The 25,771-nt window shown below is 47.4% G+C and overlaps 1 protein-coding gene across 2 annotated transcripts in view; it reads left to right on the top strand.

Moving 5' to 3' along the window:
• The window catches only part of slc24a4b (solute carrier family 24 member 4b), a 33,239-nt gene extending 12,960 nt beyond the window's left edge, over positions 1-20,279 (top strand). The window contains exons 3-17 of one of the 2 annotated variants that reach the window (XM_060041428.1): positions 5,722-5,798; positions 7,636-7,710; positions 8,320-8,404; positions 8,529-8,632; positions 9,587-9,661; positions 9,757-9,782; positions 10,299-10,352; positions 11,518-11,609; positions 12,999-13,174; positions 13,442-13,580; positions 14,127-14,293; positions 14,610-14,724; positions 15,094-15,206; positions 15,624-15,689; positions 15,891-20,279. In XM_060041428.1, coding sequence (XP_059897411.1) covers positions 5,722-5,798; positions 7,636-7,710; positions 8,320-8,404; positions 8,529-8,632; positions 9,587-9,661; positions 9,757-9,782; positions 10,299-10,352; positions 11,518-11,609; positions 12,999-13,174; positions 13,442-13,580; positions 14,127-14,293; positions 14,610-14,724; positions 15,094-15,206; positions 15,624-15,689; positions 15,891-16,037 — 1,511 coding nt within the window. In that variant the 3' untranslated portion in view covers positions 16,038-20,279. Of the gene's footprint in view, positions 1-5,721; positions 5,799-7,635; positions 7,711-8,319; positions 8,405-8,528; positions 8,633-9,586; positions 9,662-9,756; positions 9,783-10,298; positions 10,353-11,517; positions 11,610-12,998; positions 13,175-13,435; positions 13,581-14,126; positions 14,294-14,609; positions 14,725-15,093; positions 15,207-15,623; positions 15,690-15,890 lie in introns of both variants that reach the window. The other variant, XM_060041427.1, reaches the window with a different exon arrangement.
• The last annotated feature ends 5,492 nt before the right edge of the window (positions 20,280-25,771 follow it).

Below are 25,771 nucleotides of genomic sequence, written 5' to 3'. Positions count from 1 at the left end.
GGGTCCCTAACTGAACACATCGGACACCCACATACTCCTCTGTGGGTACCTGACCATAGTCACGGAGTTCTGTAGTCAGATTTGTTTAAATTGTTTTATTTGAATTCTTCAATTATAATCTTTTACTAAATTTGAATGGGGAGTAATGGAGTCGTGCAGCAAGTGAAGGACACCTACTGCAGACCCACGGGGACTTGTGACCTCCCTTACATGGTGCAACAAGGAGGTTTATGCATCTCATGAAAGAAAATGTAACCGCACATTTAGAAACAGAAAAACCATGCGTTTATGGCAAATTTTGAAGGTCTTTCAAAGGATAATTGAACTTTATCTCCATGGAGGCTTGGATGCGGTGTGAAATGGGCTCGGTCTACACGGGCAAGGGTGCTATATATCGTGTGATTGTTCAGGCCACCAGCCCCAGGGACTAATGGTGACCAGCTCCACGCTCGCCTCTGCAGGCCGGTCACTTCATCAAGCCCTCGCTTCTTACCAGGTCTGCGTTGGATCATAATGTACACCCCAATTTTAACTGCAGAGTTCAACGTTGCTAAGCAGCGCACGCCGTCCATTTTTGAATAACCTGTCTCTTTACGTTCTCGCATCCCGTTCACTGGCTGTTGCCAAAACACGACCATCCAGTCAGTGTCACTCCTGTTCCTCTAGCATGGCAAGCTGTAAATGGCGCCTGTCGGTTGCGACCCGGCGCTCATGGTTGTGGGGCCCCACGCGCGCTAACCGTGGCTAAATGTTCACACTCGTCGCTCCTCTCCATCACAGCCGACCGCATGCGCTCTGCAGCAGTGTCCCCTTTAGGTTACTCAGCCAGCAGCCTGCTGGTCCAGCGAGCAAGTCTGCCTCGTTCAGCATTTCTCTCTGCCCACTGATGCCGTGCGTGCGTGCGTGCGTGTTTGTCTTTTTGCGGTGGCGTTTTCTTTCCGTTATGTTCACCTGAACTAAGCGGTGGTTCTGCTCGGGGGCGACCCGCTTGTCAACCGGTCCCGCATGGCCAGACGGGTGGACAGTGACGCCCCGTCCCTCTGTCCTTGCTTTGTTACGTGAGGGTGCTGGAGCACATCCTGCTCCTTCCCTCGGTGGTAGCTGGTCCTGCCAGAGGCTCCCCCCTGAGCTAATTGGCTACTTATAGCCAGGTAGCGAAGATCTGCCTTCCAACAATACACTTGTGTCATGGGTCGACTGGGTGCAGCGCTGGGAAGCTGAGGCTCAATTTGTTGCGCATCATGACGGTATCGTGGTTATCCATCATGCGTCAACCGTACATGCCCTCTGGGGAAACGACAACTTCAGTAAACAAAGACTCGGCTCAACCTGGGTTTGCTGGGGCAGGCCGGATGTAGAGGATTATCATATATAATATTCAATATGTAAATGTTTTCTTAGACCCTGTAACTTTTTGGCTGCATCCATCATTTTGACTCAACTTTTCTTCAAGCGAAGAAATGTATTCACTTTCTTCGCTTGATTGAGTTGTGGGTGGATGGCTTTTATTATTCTGTATAAATAATAAACAAAAGTGATGACTGCGGGGGAAAAAGTTAAGAGTGAAGGTTCATAGAAGTTAATATACTGATGTTTTTGCTAGGTTTTGATTCGCTCGGATTCCTCCTCAAGCCAAACCCTTTCCTGCTCTTTGAGAACTGGTAGGCTCCACCTTCCTAAACTGACGAACACATGTGCTCTCTAGCTTTGGCCGTATACTCCTCACTGCACATCATTGGAGAAATAATGGCCTACTTTATCGATTTGGCAACAACATCATAGGTAGTCGGGCTTCTGCCTGTACTGCCATTACCAGGCTCATCCACATATACCCCCTTTCCACCAATGCAAATCCGGTGCTGGTGCTTGTGCTTGTTCAGTGTTTGTTCTACCCACCAACTCCCAAAGAACCAGCTTGATTTTCCACAGACTATAGGGCTAGAGTAGAGCCACGTCAATGTGTCGTAGAAACTCTTCAGGACGTTTAAATAAACGCAAAAATGAACCGTTAAAAATACGCTAACCCAGTACTAGTAGTCACTGGTTCTTGTTTCTGGAGCGGCGTAGGGTTGGGGCTGAGTTGGAACCTGTTTGTCTGGCCCAAACCAACACTGGAACTGCGCTGGTGGAAAAGGGGTAATAGACCAGTGATCCTCACCCGGTGTGGTGCGACCCACTGGGCATTGTGAGTGGCTGGCAGAGCATATGCCAAACCTTAATCTATACAAAGAAGCCCAAGGATTGACTAATGTTAATGTTTCTATTACATTGAGTTTTGCCCCAATTGTTAGATTTTTGCCCGCAAAATGTTTGACATTACATGCAGGAATTGTTGCTAACTGCGATAATTGTCAATTTCCTAACCTTTTTGGTGTGGGGGGGCGGGGTTGTGACTTGAAGACTAATGGCACATTAGGGTGCTGAGGCTAGACCTGTTTTGAACCACTGCCAGATACAGTCCTGTTGCGCAACAGCGGATGACGCTGATGCATCTTAAAGAGGAACAGATTAAGAGTTAATGGTGTGAAGTTCTGACCAAATGGCTTGCCTTGATGGCATTTGATTCACCGTAGTCCAAAACACAATTGGCTTTAGGTTTCAAAAGTGATCGACAACAGAATTCCGTCATTAACTTATGTTGAGGGTTATCAATGTGTGCATGAAGCCAATTATGTTAAATAAATTCCACTGCAAACTTGAGGGTTCTCAGTCAATCGATTCCTTACTATTCTTTGAGGCCCATTTGATTGGAGTCTATTTTCCCTCCTGCCATTGACCAATTAACATGCATTCACATTGCCAAGGAGGTGACTGAACACATACAAACACAGTGCAGTGTCCATTGGATACGTCCCTCTGTGATCCTCGTTGCTTTACGATTTTAGATCCTGTTCATCACTTTAACTATCCTTTTTTAATCTGAACCGATGCCTGCTGGCTGAGCGAATCCATGACAACATGGTCCTACCCCCCCCCCCCCCCAGCCCCACAATACGTTTTCTTTCTCTTTTTTATTTTAAAGAAAAATAGTACAGCAGGGATTTCAATCCCGGCTCCATTACTACGATCTGATCACTTGGCAATACATAGTGGCGTCTTTAATGAACTTCAACCGTCGAGCTCAATACATCCCAACCCACAGCGGTTAACCTTCAGCGATCGCTGCGTGTGGCTCTCGCACCCACAAGCTTTTTTTCATTTTTTTTTGTTCTCCCTCTCTCAGATGAGGCTATTCTTGGTGCCTGCTTTGGACTCATCATTTATTCAGAGGCTACTCGATGTTTCTGCTGTTCGCCGGTCTGTATTCACCGAGCGCCGTCCGCGCCATGCAGATACCGGCCGTCGAAGCTGGGTCATATCCGGACCGACCTCTGGGGGAGCTCAGTCCAGAGCGAGGGGGAGGGAGGCACGCTTCACTCCACCCGTCAGTCATCCAACACCCTGCGAGCAGCCTGGGTGATGGCTATTTTGAACGGCTGTGGTCATCCGCCGCCGTGGTGGCGGCGGCGGTAGCATTAAATGATTGATTTGGCGCCACCGACTTCCCACGCGGGCGACCTTGAGCACAGAGCTCGGCACTGAGGTGAACGGGCTCTCGGCGTCACAGTGGGCAGGCATGCGGGGTATATGCCGCCCACTGGGGTCCTTCACTCCCCGTCAAGACCACCGCCTGCGCAAAACGTTTCGCCTGTATGCCCATAAGAAACGTTCTATTGCAGCAGGTGGTCTTAACCCACCCCCCTCACTTCATCCCACCCCCCTTCCCTCACACACACAGCACCTTCCATGAGCCTGTCAATATCTGATCACAGCAGCAGCAACCGATCAGTTGAGGGGGGGCTCTGACTTAACCCTGGAAGGTTTTGCACCTGTGGCAATGCCTCACTTGCAGGGGGCATTGATTTTGCAGATGATATCTGTTGTTCAATTATTGCCACTGTCGGCATTGAGCTAAATCAATAGAAGGGTGTGCGTGTGTTTTATTCAGCAAAATGGCGCAAACCTTTTTGTATCATGGGCCTATTTTTCAACTTTCAATAATTTCAGACATCAACTGCAAGATTGACAGTTTAGACGGGCTAATCAATCCTCAAGTGACCTTGTGACCGTCAATGAGAAGCAAACTGCTTATGGCTATGTTTATATCGTATTTTTCTTCCATAGCTTGATATTTAACTTTTTAAAGTCTGAGGGAATGTGAAAGTGACACCTCGCAGCAGAGGGAGAGCAGTCAGAACACATCAAATGGCTTCAGAATGGCAAACGCCGGAGGCGGCTTTGAAACCCTTTTGGATCCAAATCAAGGCCACGGTGTGAAATATCCATTCCATAGCCCTGGCCACTGGCCTGTTTTTCATTTTTTTGCATAATGGACATTTCTTCCACAGCTGCAATGCCATAATGCTAGAAACTCATGTGTGTGCGTGTGTGTCTGCTTTTCGACCGGTTGGGTCCAGGGCCCGAGCCTGGGTAATGGGTATTCGAAATCGGCGTGCCTGTGTGTGCAAAGGTGTGCCAAATCAGTCATGCACGCATCCCCCGCCACTAGGGCTGAGCTTGGGACAGGTGCAATCACCAGTCTCAGGTGAGAGCTGTTCCAATTCCCCCCCCACATCCATATGGGCCCAGACTTCGAAGTGTGTGTGTGTGTGTGTGTGTGTGTGTGTGTGTGTGTGTGTGTGTGTGTGTGTGTGTGTGTGTGTGTGTGTGTGTGTGTTCTCTCTCATTGTCACGGGTTGTTTTTTTTCTTTTTACATTATAAATGTTTTACCCTTCAAAGTAGGGCGGTGTGCGTGCGAGAGCGCTCTCATTTGAATACCGCTCCCCGCCCGGCCCTCAGACTTGCGGAGCGCGGCGGCGCTCGTTAATCAGCGGCGTGACGTGGCGTCTGCCCGCGGCCGTGTGCACGGTGATCCGTTAGCGCCGCGGCGCGCCGTCACCGTGACCTTGGCCATGTGTTTTCCCAGGAGGCGGTAAGATGCTGGGGGGCGGAGGGGACACGGGTAGAGGGAGGGTTGACTCGTCTTCCACCCTGGCTATGGGAAGACGGGGGCGGGAGGGCAGGGCGGGCGGGGGCCTGCCAGGTTTACCCCCCCCCCCACACACACACACACACACACACACACACACACACACACACACACACACACACACACACACACACACACACACACACACACACACACACACACACACACACACACACACACACACACACACACACACACACACGGCGGTGAAGGCGGACCCAGAGATCTGAGGCGTCTGCTGGGATCGCTCTCCCACTGTGTAAGCTGGGGGGCCGACTGCAGTAGCCAACTGTGCGCCTCTCAGCCCACCCACCCGCCCGCTTGGACACAGTGGATCTCAACATAGCTAGTATTTTATTGTATTTCATTTTTGATTCAGTTCAGTTCCTCCCCATCCTGGCATGTGAAGCTGTATGCAGGCACTGGGTATCCCTGGGAGCAGGGGATTGCGGTGACGCAGGCAACCGTCTTGCATTTTTAAAATAATTTTGTGTGTGTGTCCAATGGGAGAGCTCTGTCTAGACGGGAGTACTTCACCCAGACAGAACCATCCCAGCCTCCCAAGCCAGCAGTGGCATGCGTGCGCACACACGCGGCCTTGTGCACACACACGCACACGCGCCTTGTGCACCGAGGGCCCATAGGTGCAGCTGGCGTGTGTTCTGACGGTGACATGTTCTCTCCTCCTCAGCGGTCCACGAGTTTCCGGAGGACCTCTTCTCCTTTGAGGAGCTGAGGAGCGGCGCCATTGTGCTCCATATCATCGCGGTAAGCTGTGTACTCTACCCTCGTGTTTTTTTTATTTTTGGCTGAGTTTCTTGGCTGCAGCCGCAGCAACTGTCAAAACACTCCCAGAGGAGCGGTTAAACTGTAACCTAATGCTTTTTGTTCCCTTATTTTTTTTTTACAGCGATCAAAATCGTGTTTTACAACGTACCGTTTAGCGTGTTCGTAATGCCGCGGTGGCTTTTCAAAGTAATCAGTTTTTCCGACGCCGTGCATCGGGGTCTGGGGAAGGGAACACGCCGCAGGCTAGGCGTTGGGAGTGCGGAACAGGGCAGATTAAGCCCAGATTAATTTCCACCGCCGTCTACTGAGGTGTTCGCCGCCGCGGATCAATCGGCTTTGGGTCGCAGTTTCATCGAGACGTATAAACCATGTAAATATATGTACATGATGATGTGCTTTTCATTATACTGTGAACTTTCACAGAAAGGGAATGTACACGTTGAACCACAACAGAAAACGTTGCATTATCTTCTAGTTTAGGGGGGGAAACATCTAATTTGCAATGGGCCGGCTAATCAAAAATACATTGTGTAAAATGTTGTAATTCTAAAAAGACAAATCTGGTGATTTGCTCCTTGGCAACTTGGTTAGTTATTCTCTCTAACCATCCCCCCCACCACCCCCTGGGTCTGCTGATGTAACTCAAAGCCCGGAGCCACCTGCAGATTTCATCAGTGAACCACTGTGAAAGCAGAGAGATATTTCATACCTCCAATCACAACCCTTGTGTCCGTGCCCTGGCCGTTACGGCCCTGTGTGGTGAGCGGAGAGAGGCTGGGGGGCGGGGGGGCGGGGGGGAGGGAGGGAGGGAGGGAGGGAGGGAGGGAGGGAGGGAGGGAGGGAGGGAGGGAGGGAGGGAGGGAGGGAAGTAGGGAGGGAGGGAGGGAAGTAGGCAGGCAGGCGGTGTACCACTGTTTGCAGCCATCTGATTGATGGTGCGGGGCGTAGCGTCGTAAATTTCCTCCCGAGATAGGGGTCGAGAGGTAACAACCCGTCGATACTCCGAACAGCGACCGCAACAATGGGAGAACGCAGACACTCGCGCCTAGTCTTAACCAAAGGCGGCGGAATGACCTCCTCTACCCTCTGCGGGGCCCCAGTGGATAATAATTCACACGCACGCACACACATTAATGTTACATCGTTCAGGGAAAGTGGTGTAATCATAGCCCTGGCTGGCAGCGTGCAAACACAATGCGATGTCTACATGCAGCCCTGGCAGTGGCTAATGCACGAGAAGCCCTCCGCGAAAGATAAACCATGATGGAGGACATGCAGATTTGCCCTGCGAGGCGATGATCAGCGTGAACGGCTCCCATCCATCCGGGGCGGGTTCCTGTCTCTCAAACTCTGAGCTCCGTCGGCGAACGCAAGAACGAAATTCCTTTTGACTGATCCGTCAATGACACCACAAAGCAAAGTTTGTGCATTCTCGAAAATGGTGCACACACGCTCACTATGGTGCTTGCTAGGCACCCGGTGGCGATTGAGCCACGACTTTTTAATAGACTGATCTGGCTGCAATATCAGAACAGAAACGCCTGCAGGGTTCTGCTGGTGACTGCAGTCTTGCACTGCCCCCTGTGGACAGCATAGGGAACGGCAGCCATGCGCTGAGACGCTTAATGATGTCGCAACCAATCTATAATTAATATAACTCGCAAAGTGGAAGAATTTGACTTTTTGGCTGTTATGCGTTTCCCACACCCATCACCCGACTTAATTGTCGATTCGTTGTTCAGCATCTTTTTTGCACGCAGGTACATGCACCCTCCCCTCCCCCTCAAATGTTGCTCATGTGCTTGTGTCTCCCCAGGCTCTCTACATGTTCTTGGCCCTGGCTATAATATGCGACGACTACTTTGTGACGTCGCTGGAGAAGATCTGCGAGGTACCGATGCGTCTTGTTATTTATTAATTTATTGTATCCTTCACTCTTTCAGTGTTGCGTTGGTCTGCATGAGAAACTGAGAAGCCTGCCTCCCAAAAAAACACATTTTGACACATTCACACACTCCAGAAGGACTGCGCACTAGAACTGCATTTTATAGTCTGTGGGAAGAGCAACTGAATTCTACTGCATTTTTGTTTAGTGAACTGAACATGCAGGTTCCCAGAATATATATATATATATATTTTTTTTTTTCAAATATGAATTTGCCATAATCGCGCGATAAAAAAATTAACGTCGTTAAAATTGGTTTGCGTTAACGCCGTTAATAACGTGTTTAACTGACAGCCCTAATATATATATATATATATATACACACACATAATGATGTGCAAGGCTTCTTGCCGGTATACCCTCAAGTTTGCCTTTAATGTTTTATTTGCTTCGCTGGAGAAAATGCTTTGTGGTCAACAGTTTCTAAAAGAATCCCCGAACATTTTCTCCAGTGAAGCAAATAAACCATTAAAGTTTTGGGGGCTTCAACTTGAATGGCTCACAGGAGGGCATTTCCTCCTCCTTTATTTTGGTGCTTTTTGTTTCTTCCTCAAGAAACTGGACCTGAGTGAGGACGTGGCCGGAGCCACCTTCATGGCAGCTGGCAGCTCCGCACCAGAGCTGTTTGCCTCCGTCATCGGTAGGAAACACACAAACATACGCACACACGGATACACACACAGAGGGAGAGATACAGATGTTCCTGTGCAGTTCATGTTTGCTCTTTCTGATTGGCCGCCCCTCCGCCTTGCACCATTTTGTAGGTGTCTTCATCACCCACGGCGATGTGGGGGTGGGGACCATCGTGGGCTCGGCTGTCTTCAACATCCTGTGCATCATTGGCGTCTGTGGGATCTTCGCTGGACAGGTGTGTGTGTGGGGGACGGGGACGGGGACGGGGTGCGGGCAAAGTATTGTTTTGACTGCATTGCTCATTAATATACAGAATAGAGAGCTGGCTCATTTGCAGCAGGTTTTTGGGGGATATTTGTTTTGTGTAGTTTCACAGATTTTGTTTTGGCTGGAGGAGAAGCCATCTGCTCCGGTTGGTTTTACTCAGACGCTCCAACATCTTCTGCAGTTTCCTTTTGCTCCATTCGTCTGAGCGGGACGCAGTGCCTGCGTTTGAATGAGCAAATATCTCCCGAGTGTGCATTCCCGCTCTCCGCCAGAAGTTTACTTTAAATCATGACAATCTTTGCCCTCTGGATGAGGCTCTTATCTGGTCCTCAAAATGCACTTTTACAGTCCTTTATTATTTTGGTTATGCAATCAATACAATTGGTTCATGGTTCGGTTGGGAACTTAAATTAGCTGCAGGGCAAAAGCAACAGAAGTCGAGTCACAACACCTTAAAAAAGGAATAGAAATGCAAGAACCTGTAAAACAAATATAATCCCTACAATAACCCTGTCCTTTGAAAACGACATATCCCTGAAGCACACTTTTTTTTTTTTTTATAATGTTTGAAAGGGAAGTACACAAAATTCGCTTCAAAAATGTGAACCGCAATTTAAAATTTATTTTTTATTTCAACAAATAATAATCACAACGTAAATCAAATGGCAGTGGCGTAGCTGGGAAACTGATATAATAACACCCTTCATAGTAACTGACAAGATGAAAGTAAACCAACCCTACAAACAGCCATCATGCCCCCACGACCAGGAACGGAGGAACACGGGGCCGGCGGCACAGAGGGGGACGGGGTGGGCGGATGGTCACTGAGGGTTGGGGGAGCAAAGTGTCACTTGGCTCGCTTCCCCTGCTGAAATGTCGTCTCCCCCCCCCCCCCCACACACACACCCGGATAATGATTCAGGTGGTGATGCTGACCCGCTGGTCGGTCTTCAGGGACTCCTTCTACTACACCCTGTCCGTGGTGGCGCTGATCGCAGTGAGTGGGAACCGTCGATGGGGCTTTAGTATTGTCAGACGCAAACGATGCACATTTGTAATCCTGTTACTTTACTCTTCTTTTCCCCCGTGCAGTTCATCTACGATGAGAAGATTGTGTGGTGAGTGGGCCAAATGCTTTACCTTTCTCCAGGTTGTTGCTGTTTGATGTTGGAAACACAAGTGTAATGCCATTGATTTGTCGATGCATTGGATTGACTGCCAACACCTCCAGTAGAAATGTTCAAAAGCAACAGCCTTTCTTTTATTTATTTTTTTCTACCTGAAAGCATAATATTTAACAGTCCTCCCTTACAATTCATTTTTAATTATTTTGTTGTCCCTTAGGTGTCCCTTAAATGATTGAGGAGAGGCAGGGCACGGGAATAAATTCATACTTTATTTAGTTTGCAATGGAAACTAAATTAAACTGAATGTATTTTTTTTGCCAAGAAGGTTCAACCAAAGTCGCCATTAATATTGTCAAAATATACAGACTTGAACGAAGGTCATAACGACATTAGCATACATATGAAGATTGGGTGTTTATTGGAAGAAATTGCTGGAGTGCACAGTCTCTAGAGAGTAATGGAGATGCAACGTGATTTGCTCTCTCTCTCCCCGTCTCTCTCCCTCAGGTGGGAGAGTCTGGTGCTGGTGCTTATGTACGTCGGCTACATTGTCGTCATGAAGTGAGTTATTTATGTAAATGCCTTCTCCTCCATAAATGTGACCCCATTCAAAAACGCAGGCAGGCTGACTAAGAATGATGTGCTGCATGCGCCACACACACACACACACACACACACACACACACACACACACACACACACACACACACACACACACACACACACACACACACACACACACACACACACACACACACACACACACACACACACCCCCCCCTCCACAGGAACCTCCCCATGTTGCAGAATCAGTCGACTGGGGGGGGGGGCGGTGGTGGGGTCAGTTGACCCGGCCGGTAATCTGTGGTGCACACTGCGGCAGCCTGCTCTCTCCTCACGCCAAGAGTTTTAATCTCTCTCGCTCTCTTTCTCTCTGTCGCTCAGTCCGCAGTGGCAAAGAGCACACTTCCCCCTCCTAACATTTGGCGAGGAGGAAGTAATTCCAGTAAAGACAATAGGTCTACCTCCACCATTACAAAACAATACAACACTAAGACGGCTCCAGGAAGTGATATTTCAGCTGTAAATCTCCACTCCCCTACGGTGGAATCCTGTCGCGTGTTTTTCCCAGAGCCCTGTGCTGTGGGGTCTGCTGTGAGAATGTGTTAAATGTCCGTTGTTAATGTGAGCTTGCACATTATGACTATGAATATGCATGGTATGCCTGCGTTGCGTGTTCCGGCTGCACCACTGGAGCACACGACGTGTGATCGGAGGATTGCCCAAAGACGCCAACGGGAGCCGGTGTCCCCTGAGCAGCGGCGCGGCAGGGCTTTTATAGAGCGCCGCCGCAGGGTCTGCACGTGTGCAGCTCATTCAGTAGTTCGTCAAGCATTGAATTGCTTGTAGTCGTGTGGTGTTGGGTCCGTCGGTACTGGTCGGGTTGGTCCCTAAAATTTGGTCTGAATACAAATGTGTTCATGTGTCAATCGCTGATTGACAACGGTTAAACTTGGGTTTGACCGTTTGAAGACAGACTCTGATAGACCAGTGATTCTCAAAGGAGGGGTGTATTTTCGACGGGGGCTTCGCAAGCAGTCAGGTGGTGTGAGCTGGGTGGAAAGAAACCAAGCTCCTGGACCTACACTCACAGCCTCAACCAGCCCTTTGTCCCGAGATCAAAATGTCTTCTTGTCCTACCAGTTTTTTATCGGTTTAATCCCAGGTTCAACTCGAGCATGCAGAAGTTCTTCACCGGCAAGCCGGGGAAGACCGTGGCCAACGGCAACGCGGCGGCGAGCAGTGAGATGGAGGACGGTAATGCTAGTTACTATGTTTGTAGTGACGACCCGTCATGGTCCTTGCTGTCCGCAGGTAAGGTTAACCAGACAGGCGGGGAATCCCCAAGCCCCCCCCCCCCACTGCTCACCGTTCTCTCTCGCCCCTCCCACTTCCTCACCCCTGATAAACCGGTCATTCTGGGAAATGAAAATATGTCTTGAGTGGAAAACTACGCTTGGTAAGGTTTAGTCACCATGGCTCTGTTATTATCAGCTCATAATAAATATTGTTATAAGCAACATGGTTACAAAAGAAAACGACAAGAAAAGTAAACTTCAGGAAGTTCGATGACTGTTATCTTAGGCCGGCTGTCAGCCATATTTATTTTGACCTTGCAAATTTCCCTAGCTCTCTAACCTGTGGGCAAAAGGGCTTTCTGCAAAGCTTTATTAAAAATCTTCTGTGGCTATTGGTCGCTTCTAGCGTTTTCCCCTTTCTTTATACTATCGGTGCGCCTGTCTGCTTAGCCTTACTAAACCTGCATGCATGCCTTTTCCTCCATGTGTTGAAGTGTTTTAACGTGTCACTGCTACCTCCCCTCAGCTCGGACCCGCTGAGGACCTGAGCAGTGGTTTTCATTATATTCATCAGTAGAAAGTTTGCTTATGGGGGGCTATTTATGGAACATGGTTTAATTGTGTAATTTGCATGCGTAATGAGTCCAATAATCATTTTTAAGGACTTTTATTGCTGCACGTAAGCCTGTTTGGACCTTAATGGGCAGCTAATGTTTATATGGTCAACATTTGCAAATCAGCAATCATTCTAAAATTTTACTCCTCCAGAGTATTACATTTTTTTGAGACTATTGAGAAAAAATTCTCAATAGTCCTTCATTTTGCGTTATGTAATGTCTATTAAAATGTCTAAGGCTTGCCTAGACATTTTTACTGTTCAGTGCTTTTAGGTTCCAAGATACCAATTAAATACTTAAACAGGCACTATGATAATTTTCAATTGCAGCTATTTACTCAAGCATAAAATGTTGTAGTCCTTTAATTCTCCCGTGAAGCTTCCTCACTTAAGTTTCAAATTTGTGGTTAAGGCCAGCCATTGGTCCATTGAGCTGTGCGTTCCACCCTTCAACCAGTGTCAAGACCTTATCACAAGTCAAGCTCCACCCCTGACTTGTGATTGGCCTGCCTAAAATTTTGGTCATTCTCCAGGCTCCCTGGTAACGAACCTGCCACAAAAGAGACTGGAGATGGAGACCACCGTAACTGTAGCTACAACTTCAGCCACTAGAGGCTGCTCATGTGAAAATTTGCTTAGTGCAAATGAAATGGTGTATCTAGCAAAAGGGCAACTGATATGCTCTCCAAACGTATGCTGCAAGCTCATCTTGTTTGCCCTTTGCTTCTCTAGTCAAACCTAGCCAAGCCTCGCAATTCAGTCGTGGTTCAGTGGTCATGGTGGATGAGATCATCAACGCCAGCCCACCCAAGTATCGTTTCCCAGAGGCCGGCCTCCGCATCATGGTCACCAGCCATTTTGGACCCAAGACCCGGCTACGCATGGCCAGTCGCCTGATAATCACAGAGGTACAAATGGGTTTTCTTTAGTAACCGGTGAACTGTTAATATCATAATATCCCCCTTTTTGAAGTGAGTACTTGTAATGCTTCATCCCATTCATATAAAAGTTGAATCATGTTGATGTGCATTGAAATCTAGCGTGCGTATTGTTGAGTCATCCTTTCGTTACCTTATTGCGTCACGCTAAAGCTTGCTTTGCAGTTAGGCTAGCAGCTGTGATATTGGCTTGAGTTTGTTTGACTGAGTTTATGCTTTTATGCTTGTAAGCGCCAGAAGTTGGTCCAAGCTGCCAACGGCGTTGAGACGCAGGTCATTGACGGAAAGGTCAACGACATTGAGAACGGAAACGTCCCCGAGGACAAGCCCAGTGAGGAGAAGGAAAACGAGACCATCTCCCCCTTCCATATTCCAGGTATCATTTATTCATTGATCTGATCCATGCTCTTTTTGGTTACGGAAATTGTCAAAAGGTGTGGCATGAGGGAGAAATGTGAAGTTAGCATGCCAATTCACTGATTCATTAGTCTACAGAATGTGTTCTGATCAAAACGCACCATTTCATCAGCCCCAAGTGTGGACTTCAACTTCAATTCTCTGGGGGGCCTTCTGGAAATGAGTTGATGGCCTCGTATCGTGACTCTAGTGATCCTTCTCCTTGGCTGCTCGCAACATGGCCACCCTTTGTGTCTGTCAATAATTATGGATGAGGAAAATTAAATGAGTCATGTTAAACGACGTACCAGCCGATCCATTCTAATGAAGAGCTGGGCACCTCCAGTCTGAAAGGCGTGGGAAAAGTAACCTTTTAGTCAACCAGGAGCCCTGGTTGCATGTAGCCTGTTGTGTTAACGTTGTTGTCAGGTGTGCTGCATTCAATTATTTGAGTCCAATCATGTGTATGTGGGGGTGAGGGTGAAAAAAAGACTCAAACAGACCTTGAACTGTATGTCCGTTGCAGCCGGCATTGGCAGCAAGACTAAATGGCTGATTTCCTGGCCACTGCTCCTCATCCTCTTCTTCACCATCCCAAACTGCGCCAAACCTCGTTGGGAGAAGTTCTTCATGCTCTCCTTCATCCTCTCCACCGTCTGGATCGCCATCTTCTCCTACCTGATGGTCTGGATGGTGAGTGTATACGAGTAGTTGGGGAAACTGCTGAATCACTCCAATTGGCCATTTGCCTAATTGGGACGTCTAAACGCATCACTTCCTGTGTGAGTGTCACTTCCTGCCGATGGACAATCAAATTATATACAGTATATTTTTTCTTGCATCCGATTAGATTTATATTTTGATTGGTTAAAGACGAGTCTACTACAAATTTCAATTGAAAGTTACGACAAAGTCGTTCTTCTCTTGGCAGTCGGTGGAAGGTCAAGTTTATTGATAACTTAAATTGTAACTACTTTTGACAACACTGACTCCATCCCATAATGTGTAGGTCACCATCATCGGCTTCACCCTGGGCATCCCCGACGTCATCATGGGCATCACCTTCCTGGCCGCCGGCACCAGCGTTCCCGACTGCATTGCCAGTCTCATCGTGGCGCGCCAAGGTTGGTACTAGTAGTATAATAGTGGTGCATTAAAGTGTGCTGTATGGTCATCAGTGAAGCGCTCAACACATGAGGATATAGCCAGCCAACAGACAGGTGTGCAGCGTATTTTACTCTTAACTCTTTTATTAAGAAAGCTGTTGGGTTTAAATGTTTCTTTTACGTTGGAAAAGCTAGCATCTGATTGGCCGCACTTAAAGAGGTCAGCGTTAACCCGGGTCAAAGCTGAAATTGTTTGACCTTGGAGCACAGCTTCACATCGGAAATCTGAGCGTAGTGCTGCACCTAGGAGAGGCTCAGTGCTAGATTTGTCTTCAACACTTACATTGGTTACAAGCTTGGAACGGTGGTCTCATCCGTCTGTTCCAGGACTGGGTGACATGGCGGTGTCCAACACCATCGGCAGCAACGTGTTTGACATCCTGGTGGGTCTTGGAGTGCCCTGGGCCCTCCAGACCATGTGCGTGGACTATGGCTCCGAGGTAAGTGGGTGGGGGTCTGATGTCACTTGCCAAACAGTGACGCATAAACAGTGAAAAATTTGACTTCCAAGCATGCTGTTACTCTTAACATATCTATGACTGTGATCTCGGTGCTCTTTAGTTTGTTAGTTATTTCTATAAACATTTTGGAAATTGGCAAACATTGTGGGATACAACAGTAGAAACAAAGAAAACGGAGTCGTGCTGAACCAGTGGCAATACTCTTGGGGCCAGAACACTCCACTCTGAAGTGCAACCAAGCATTAGATTAACCGTAAAACATCTGTGACTGACGTTTCAATTCTTTTTTCAATTGCATATTTTTTTCCGTTCTTAAATGAGGCCAGGCTAATTGCCGATTGGTTTATGTGTGTCTTCCCCTGCTTGCTGATTGGTGTGCTGCTTCCTGTGTGCTAGGTGATGATCAACAGCCGGGGGCTGGTGTACTCTGTGGTGCTCCTGCTGGGCTCCGTCGGTCTCACAGTGAGTGGAATTGACAAAGTTGCCTAAATAAAACGTATATATTTTTAATAGCCAAAAGGTTTAAGACTGGCAACAATGAACTAAGTGCATCCCTCGTATCAAGGTGCACCACAATACATTCGGCAGGTTTGTCACCAGAGACACTGCGCAGTACTGAGCTGTCTTGGGTTGTAGCGTGACTGATGTGAGCTCCTCACCCAGGTGCTGGGCATCCACCTGAACAACTGGAGGCTGACCCCCAAGCTGGGCTGCACCGTGCTGGTGCTGTACGCCATCTTCCTCTGCTTCTCCATCATGATCGAGTACAACGTCTTCACCTTCGTCAACCTGCCCATGTGCTTGGAGTAGAAGAGCAGAGGAGGGGGGAGGGCGTGGGAAACGTCCCCCCCCCCTCAACACCAACACACACACACACACACACACATACACTCGTCCTATTACATGTTACACACACACGGCGCACTTCTGTGCCGAAACCCAAAGTGATACTGGATCTCATTCTGTCCGCAGACTTCTAGATGTGTCCCCCTCCCCTCTCTATCTCATCCTCACCCCGACCCAACCACACCACTCCTTACTCTAACCGCATAACCTTGCCTGCGAAAAAAAATAATCTAACGTTTTGTCTCTTCTATGACCTACAACTTGTTTACTCCAAGTTTGTTAGCAAAAAAAAAAAGAAACAAAAAAGAAGTGGCCCCCCCCTTCGTCTGATTGGCCGCTCCTTCGACTCAGCGCTGGCCCTTTTTACGCCCTTATTCGGGCATTCCCCCTCCCCACTCCCCAACCGCCCTCTCTGCCCTGTTAAGTCTGTGTGCTCTTGCTGCACCCCCGCCGCCCCCCCCCCCCCCCCCCCCCCCCCCCCCTGTCGTCAAGCATGGCTTTATATAGATGTCAGGGCACCTGCTGTCTCAGGGGCCCTTCTTTCTGACTTGTAGGTGTTTCACCCACTGTGTCTCCCGCTGTAGATTTACACACACACACACATATATACACACATACACACATACACACGCCACCACAAGCATCATGAGACTCTGGGGCTAGGGGCCTGAATCCCGCTTTAATACGGACCCCCCCCCCCCCCAACCTCCGGGAGAGACCCACACTCTGTCCACGTTCTGACATCTCTATAGGTTGACCCATGTCCCCCCTACCCCCCACCCCTCCAACCAACGCTATACACAGACCACACACATGAACACGCACGCACACACGCACATGTCTGTGTGGCAGCTCGCCTCTCAAGGTGTGGCTCTGGCAGACATCAAAGGACCCGGGGGGGGGGGGGAAGAGAGGTGGTGTGTGTGTGTTGTCACGCCTCAGCCCCCCCCACCACCAACCCCACGACTCAGCCCCCCCCCCCCCCCCTTCCCCCTCATCTAGATTAAATCTGCGTTTTGTGGCGTCCAATCTCTCCCTCTCTCCATGTTTCCAGAGGGCATTCCTTTGAAGTGCGCTCTGTGTCTGGTCCCCGGGGCCGCAGGAGACTGCAGGGACCGTCTGTACGAGCAGCACTCTGCACAACCATGTAACATTATTTTGTCTGTTTTTTTTTTCTTCAAAACCAAGTTTTGAAATTGGTGTGAAACACGAGATGCTGAGGCGGTCTGAAAGGACAAGTTATTTATTTTGTTTGTCACTAATTGCACATGGAGATGTTCTTTCGCCCTTGTGCGGGCAAGGATGAATTCGTTTTTTCTCCTCACCATTGAGGTGGGGATGGTCAGCTGGTGGTGCTTTACTCCATAGCTCAGATATATATATATATTTATTTTTCATTCTAAAGTGTTTGGTCCAATCCCCACTGTCCCTGCCTCATGGACACTCAACGGTTGGAGGATAGACGGTATGGGAAACGTTAAATTCCCGCTCTCGGATGGCTAAGTAGTGCGTCAGTCGTGTGTGGGTTTCTACCAGGTTGATTTAAGCCCACATTTTGAGGCAGCTCGATGACGAGTGCTGTATAAAGTATATATTAAATAACGTGACTGTCTTCTATAATACCGTCTCGCCACCAGAGGGCAGAGTACCTCAATGCTCCCTCCGACAACAACACCACCACCACAACCGTGCATGGCAGGGGTTTCAACCACACCGATGTGGGTTATCAGGGAAAACTGAGCTGGACAGCACCTGGAGGTGGCGCCGGGGATGGCGTTCTCTTGATTTATTTATTTTTCTGGACTACATGTAGATATTGCACTTTAAAAAAACATCTAACATAAACAAGTCGTCCTCTCATTCTGAATCAACTAGTGCTTCCTTCTGTGAGTGCATATTTTCGGTGTACGTTTTCAGTGTCGGTGCGCGGGACTGCATGTATGGGCCAAAATTAGCAATCTGAGTGTGTGTGAGCGAGCGTGTGTGAGTGTATGTATGTGTTGTGTAAAAGCACGCTCAAAACTGGCCCCACAGTGTTTCTTTCTCACACTGGCCCACCCTACCCCTCTCCCCGTCCCCCCCCCGTCCTACACACAGACCTTCGCCTCCCGCCTCCCCACAGATCACCGGGACGTCCTGACACACTGAGCACACCCTCCTCTGTCTGCAGTGCATGCTGGGACGCCAAACGCAGCTTATGTGCGACGTGGCCCAGGCCACGTCGCACACATGGGTGGGAGGTGGTGAAACAGACAAACGGAAAAAAACACAAAACATTGGCAGCTATGGGGCTACACTGCAATCAAGACAAAATGCAAAATTGCCTGTTGTGGAGTCCAGTCCGGTCTGGGCTGCGTGGGGGGGGGGGGGGTGTTGAGGGCAAACGATGAACATTGTCTTTTCCTCTGCCACTGCGATGGCGGGAGGTTCTTGTATATGCAAACTCAATGTAAAGATTCTCTATGATGGTGTGCACATGGTGTCCACCACCGAGAAACCCCCTCTCCTCCCCCCTCCCCCCCTCCCCTTTTGTGAGGCTGCCATATTCTGAGGGGATTCTGTGGAGGCGTGACGTCTAGTATTTATTTATTTGTGAGCTCACAGGTGCATACACAGGGGTGGGGTGGATGGCCAACAACATGCAGCGCCAGGGGAAGAGTTTATTTATTGATTTTTTTTTTTGGGGGCCGCTGAAATGTTGCTTAGGTGGGGTGAGGTCAAAACTCCCTCCCTCCCCACCAACTTTAGGCTATTGTTAGCTGGGGGGGTAGGGGAGGTGATTTGGGATCTGCTTTCATTCTGCTGCCCCCTGTGGCGGGAGGCCCGGTGCATACCGAATCACGACAATGGTGGCAGCCATTTCCTTTTCTGACAGGCTGAGGCGAGACCTTCAGCGGTGGTGTGTGTGGAGTTCTCTCCCTTGTCTGTGGCACACTGAGCTGCTACACTTTCTGGGATTTTTCAAATTGCTCAGATTTTTGCTCTTTGTAAGGATACAATCACGCGGGGTTCCTGCCGACACGCACACACACACAGACGCAGACACACAGATACACACACACACAGATGGACACACGCACACACATGCACAAAGATGGAAACACACACACACAGATGGACACACAGATGCAGACGCACAAAGACAGACTTTCATAGACAGACACACACATTGACACGCACAGACACTTGCATAGACTGACGTAGACAGACAGACAGATACACACATTCTGAGTGCCATTCTTTATCGTTTAGTAACTGTTCCAAGGGCAGTATATTCAGCACCGCGTTCTGTGTACATCCATTATATATTTGATATGCGATGGAACTTTTGTTTATTCTCTTGGCAGGGTACCCTGCCCCCAAGATGGCGACACGGTATGTTGAGTTAACTTGGGGGGGGGGGGGATCTTGGTTTATTTATTTGTCTTGGGTTTTTTAGCGAGTCAGGTGTCGATGCAGGGTTCTGAGCAGGCAATGAGGGTGGCATGGGATCTGTGTTCCCCTGTGCGGTCATGACCCCCTCCCTCTTGTGGCGTGAGACGTGTGTGGTTACATGACAACGGGTAACGTGGCTCCTCATTGGACCTCCCTACTCGTCCCGCCCCCCCCCCCTCCATCCCCCTCCCCAAATCTCCCGTGTACCATCGTGACGGCGAACTATGGGTGGGTATAGGGACCTTTTACTACTTATACTGCTACTACTAGTACTACTAAAGTCACTTTTTTTTTTGTTTTTGTTTTTCTTAAAAACAAACACGCAAAACAAGACAAAAAAATAGAACGACAACCGTAGAATTCAGATGCCATAAGTTGTAACTGTACATAAATGCGAGATTTGTACGGTGAACCGTGTGTGTACACGCACACGAAAAGAACAAAAGCGCACACGTTAAATGGCACACGCGTACACGTTATGACTACTGAACACTGAGAGGAACGGTATGTATTTTCTCGAATGAATGCGACCTGTTGCACTGTGAGCTCAATGTGACGTGAGAGTTGTTTGTCAAGATTATTAAATGATGAAAAAAGATATATATATATAATATTTAATGTAAAGTTAGTTACTATGAAACATTACTGAGAACATCTGTATAACTTATATGAATGTATTGTCTTGCTATACTGGACATATCCAAATGATGCATTTTATTGTAAAGCAATAATGTGGGGGAAAAAATAAAATGGCAAAAAATAATTCCTGTACATCCGTCTCATAAGTTCTTGGACCATCACATGTGAAACGCCTAAATTAAAGAAGCCATTTGTACATGTAACTCTTGGACTTGCAGTTCTTTATTTCATTAAATAATCCACAATGCACCCGTAGTGGCCCCAAAAAGACATTGCAACATGTGTAAAGTTTGCAAACATTGACGCTCCATTAAGCAGGACTTTCATTCTCAGAAATAGTCTGAAATGCCTCTGGGGGACAGGGTCAAGGATGTGAGAGCTGGGCGAAGATGTGTGAGCATGGCTGGTGTGATTGTGTGTGTGAATGCAGGGCTAGGGTAAGATGTGTGTGTGTGTGTGTGGGGGGGGGGGGGTTCAAGCAGGAAAGGTGTGTCTGTATAAGCAGTGCTTGGGTTAGGGGTGTGTGTGTGTGCGCGTGTATATGTGGGCAGGGCTGGGGTAAACTGTGCGTGTGTTTGATCAGAGCTAGGGAGAGGTGTGTTTGGGTGTGAGAGAGAGAGAAGGGGCTGGGGTAAGGTCTAAGCAAGGCTTGGGTAAAGTAGGTGTGTGTGTGTGTGTGTGTGTGTGTGCAGTTTTCATTGGAATCCAAAAGCACCACAGAATTCGATGGGAAATATTGATTTTACATCGTGTAAAGTTGCATTTATAATCGACTTTTGCACAATGTCTCACATATATTCAATTGTTGATCTTAATCTTCTACAGCATCCTTGGAAGTCAAATTAAATAAAATGCTTTTTTTGCATGAGTAATCTTTTGCATGAGTTTCCTTGTTACTTTAACTTATACGACGCTTGTTGCGTCGGTCTATCCATCCACAAATCCTTATTAATCAGTAGTATCTCCACACTACCACTAGGGGGCACTGTTGTAGTAGAGTTTTTACAAGCGCTTACTAGTCAACCCTTGAAGCCCAGAACCACAGAATCTAGAGTACCTACAAGGCTGGGAACGTCCGTGGTAGGTACTCCAGGATTACAAATCGTTGGTGAGCTTTTGTGCCACGCTTGCACGGTTGTACAAATTGGCATACGACTGCGCATTCCAACAATATCTAACCAGCTTGCAAAAAATGTGCATGTGCAAGTCCTAAACTGGAAGCAGGCTATAATGCACAGTAATATACGCTGTTATCAAAATGATCATGTTTAGTACACCCCCGCAACCCCGTGTTTTATTCACCGCAACTATATCTCCTAGTGATGAATGTCTCCGTTTTACCGTGACTATGCTGGCAGGCTTGGCAGCCATCTGGATTTAACCAGCATGGCCCAACAGTAGCTGATGGGTGTTTTTCCTTAACGAGCCGCCCTCGCGGCGACCCATGGCCGTTAACAAGCATTTGTGGCAGACGCGATCTCGTGCACTGATGAGTTCCCCTCCCTAGCAAGCACGACTAACACGATGTTAGCATAGCCAGGATAGCAATCCCCCCGCCAACCAGTAGCTTCTCCGAAGATAATTTAGAGGAGATTGGCCTACACTCTGTTGTTAAAAAGGTACTGCATTGTTGTTAAAGTATTGTTGAGAAGTCACTCCTCTGTTTACTAGGGGTGTAACGGTACACTGAAGTCAGGGTTCGGTTCATACCTCGGTTCAGACATCACGGCTCTGTACGAGTTCGGTACAATGAAGGGAAAAGAAAAAAATAATTCAGAAGGCAATTCTTTTTTATTGTCGCAGGTTGTACCACCTAGTATCATCGTGGGTCGCAGAATTCGGTGTAACACCGGTGTAAGTGCCATATTGGCTCGGCTACCAGATCGGCTCGGGGTCCGTCGTCTGCTGATTACGTTACACAATATCATTGGCTGTACGCTTGAATGGGCGTAGGCTACATTGTGATTGGCTGCTAAGGGACAGTTGTGATTGGCTGTTTTGTGCTGTAGCTCTGGCTGTCGTCATAGCAACCACAGCGAGCACATGTGTGAGCGTGAGTAGGTCCGTCTATTTTCTATTTTTTCAAAGTAGCCAAATCAGGCTGAAAATGTGCCCAATCTGGCAACACGGACGGCTTATCTTAACAGCCAAGATGATTCCGAGGGATGTTTTGTTTTTAGAAGAAAACTATCCATACAGATAGGTTGGGAATGGTCTGTGTTCAAAATGAAAGATCATTACAGGCTCTTTAATTTAAGCCATAAAAGACCTTATTGCTGTAGATAGCGTATTGTGTGACGTAATCAGCAGACGACGGACCCTGAGCCGATCTGGTAGCCGAGCCGATATGGTACTTACAACGGCACCCTTTCAGGCGTCTCAGTCGTCCCTGAAGATCACGCATCTAACATTAATTTGTTATTACATTAACTAATTCGCACGCCAGTTTTATTTAATTGTATACGTGTATTCTCCGTGTAAATCCATGCACCGAACCATGACGTCCGTACCGCTTCGGTTCAATACGAATACATGCATCTTTACACCCCTACTGTTTACCCTGCCACCCATGGAACGAACAGTTTGAGGACATTGTGTTCTTTGTTGCTTCCTTGTCACTGTGTTGTTTAGGACATGGTGGACCCCACTGATTTTATGTATGGTTGATGGTTGTTTTGAAGTGATGGATGCAAAAAAACCTCTGTTGCTGATCCGTGTTATTTGTTCTCCAGGGGATCCCTGTTCTGAATGTAGACTTCCTTCCAACAGATGGATTGACCCAGTGCTCATAAATATTGGTTTGACCTTGCTTGAAGACAGGATGTCGTGGAAAAAAAGCAATTTCTCTTGTGCTGTCAGTCCAATTGCTCTGTATAGGATTTACACCAAAGCACATTTTGACCCATCGGATATTTAAGCAGCGATTACCATTTGACATTTTCCATGGTATTTAAACTTTGACTATAAACTTTATAATTAAAGAGAACAAAGATATTCTAATGAATACATTTTGGGTCAGAGAGCTTTCAACAATTTCTTCGTTGGTCATTCAAACATTACCATCTCCTCTGAAAAACATTGGCACTACTATTCAGAACTTCAAATTAACTTTTTAAGAAATATATTGGGTGACCGCTTACATGTCAAAGACACGTGAAAGACGCATAGTCAGGCAAGGTTGAAAGACTGTTATGGCAATTGTGTGTGGTTAACACATTTTACCAAAGTTAAAATAACATAACTAACAATGTAGCCTACTTTGTGATACCCTATATTCCTTGGATGTATTGGATATATGTTAATAGGATGTTTCTTATGAAAATCATTGTGTGCCAATTATTAATTATTATATATAAGTGTTCTTAGTTAGTTAACGTAATGTGAGAGTTATTGTTAGTTAGTCTTTTTGACCACACACAGACAAAAGTCTATGGCTCACCAGATCCCACCGGGGGTGCAGCTGACAGCGCTGTTATGAAGTCTAGGCCTTTGCCTCACATTGTCGGAGCTATGTTGACATCAAAGAACTATGGCTGCCATCGATTTGGCTACATGTGACGCTTCGGTTACACCGTTTAGAGACGTTGGAAGTCCCTCTCAGCTTCCTTTAAAGCGGTGCAACTTCAAGTTAAAGTAGAGGGAATTAGCAGCGATCTTGTCGTACCAGGTTATAAATACTAAAGTAGTTTCTACTAAAATGGGGATGCTACATAAACAAAACAAAAACGGGGTGACTATTGAGATGCTGGTTGGTTAATGCATCCTGTAACCGGGTTCAACCTAAAGCTATTTATATGGTTAAGTGAAGCAGTAATTGTGAGTCTACCTTCCTTATGAATTATGTTAAACCATAATAGCAAATGTATTAGTGAATTAACTAATGACGGCCGTTCTTGTGCCCAACAACTTTTAAGTCAGTGATCAGCTCCTGCAATTGGCAAATTTCAAGTTGATCGGCCGTGTACCGATCACGTGCTTACGACGCACATCGGCCGATAACGATCGGTGGCCGAACAATCGGTGCATCACTACTAGAAACCAACCGCTACCACCGTTTCGAAGACTTGTCTTATTGAGTGACCAAGTCTCCTGCTGTCACTGAAGGTGTAACATTTCTATGATGGCAGCATGGAGAGCCATTTCCATATAGACCACCGGTGCACAGTGGGGTAGCGCGTCCTAGGGGAAGGGTACGCATCATGAGGGTGTGAGCGTGGACCCTTTAATAGGTCTATGTTCTGCGGCGCCACCGCTGAAACAATCAAACGGCCATATATCATAAGAGAGCGTGTCCACGCCCCCGGCAGCCTGGACTCAACATGCAAGGGACTCCTCGGCCCAGTTAGTTTCGGGATTCATTTGACTGATATTAAATGTTCCCGGAAGTTATGGCTGTCAAATAAATCACAAGCACTGTGGACGAGATCAGCACTTTCGTGGCCTTATTACATATGGAGAGGAGCGCAATTAAATCCAAGACGCAGACGACGGCTGATTTATGAACACGTCTCTCGCTGAGAGGGTCTTAGAAAGGTGATCGGTTGAAGGCGTGCCCTCAGGTAATTTATTAGATTCCCAAGTTGGCCATTTTCCTTTGTCCCCCTTAGAACCACTTGTGCTGACAAGATTTATTCAAATAATCCCGACATTATGCTGTGGGCCTAGCAATGAGGCTCAAACCACACTGAGCCAATGCACGACCCATCTCAGTGGTGCACTGTGAGTCAAAGGAAAGCATTCTTATTGGTACTAATCTGTAATACTGTGTACCTCCTTTTACGTTTATGTATTTTTTATGTTCTATCTAGTCAACTTTGAAACTTTCTGTATCTAAAATACTACAACTTAACAAAGTGAGATACATCCTCACTTGAGCGAGCAATCTACACAGAACGCTCTATAATTCAACTGAAAGTGCGAGCACATGGTCGATACTTTGTGTCCAGATTTCACAAGCATATGGTACGGCGGCATCTCTAAAGCTGCACAATTTCAAACTAACTTGAATAGCTAGAAGGCTGCTGTGCCTGCCAGTGAAGTAGGTCTCCAGCCGACACAGGGGCATCACAAGCGGATGGCTTAATGGCTGCGCTTTAGCCACGCTTGGGTGGAGAATCGGGGCGTTCTTATGCACCATATCACTAGGGTACACATCATCTGAGTGCCACTTGAAGGTTGTGCATGACAACCTGGCAACTCTTATTTATTCCTGAAGCCATTATAGCCTGTTATGTATAATAACCATGACGGGGTGTTCCTTTAATGGAAAATATGCTCACCACCACGGTACAAAGTTCTGTTTAATAACAGGACGCCCCAGAGTGGTTTATTTTGCTTATACCACAGTTACCAACAATGATTGCATTTTAGTTACTTTCATAGATAATATTCTTAGGTTCCATCGACTTAATCCGCTGAAAGAAAGGTATCCTTCTGCTGCACTTTAACCGTGTTGTTGGTGCGCTGTCAAGGAAACACACGGTCTGTGTTCTATTTTATAGTCATGGATAAGTTAATGTTGTTAATGTTGGATGGATTTGCAATTGTTAAAAGGCAGAGGTGATTGAAAGATAATGCACACCCCTGAAAAATCATTGACCAACCAGATGCAGGTATTCAACACT

This window comes from Gadus macrocephalus, chromosome 21 (genome assembly GCF_031168955.1).
Source record: "Gadus macrocephalus chromosome 21, ASM3116895v1".
Taxonomy (NCBI): domain Eukaryota; kingdom Metazoa; phylum Chordata; class Actinopteri; order Gadiformes; family Gadidae; genus Gadus; species Gadus macrocephalus.
This window is presented reverse-complemented; position numbering and strand designations above follow the sequence as displayed.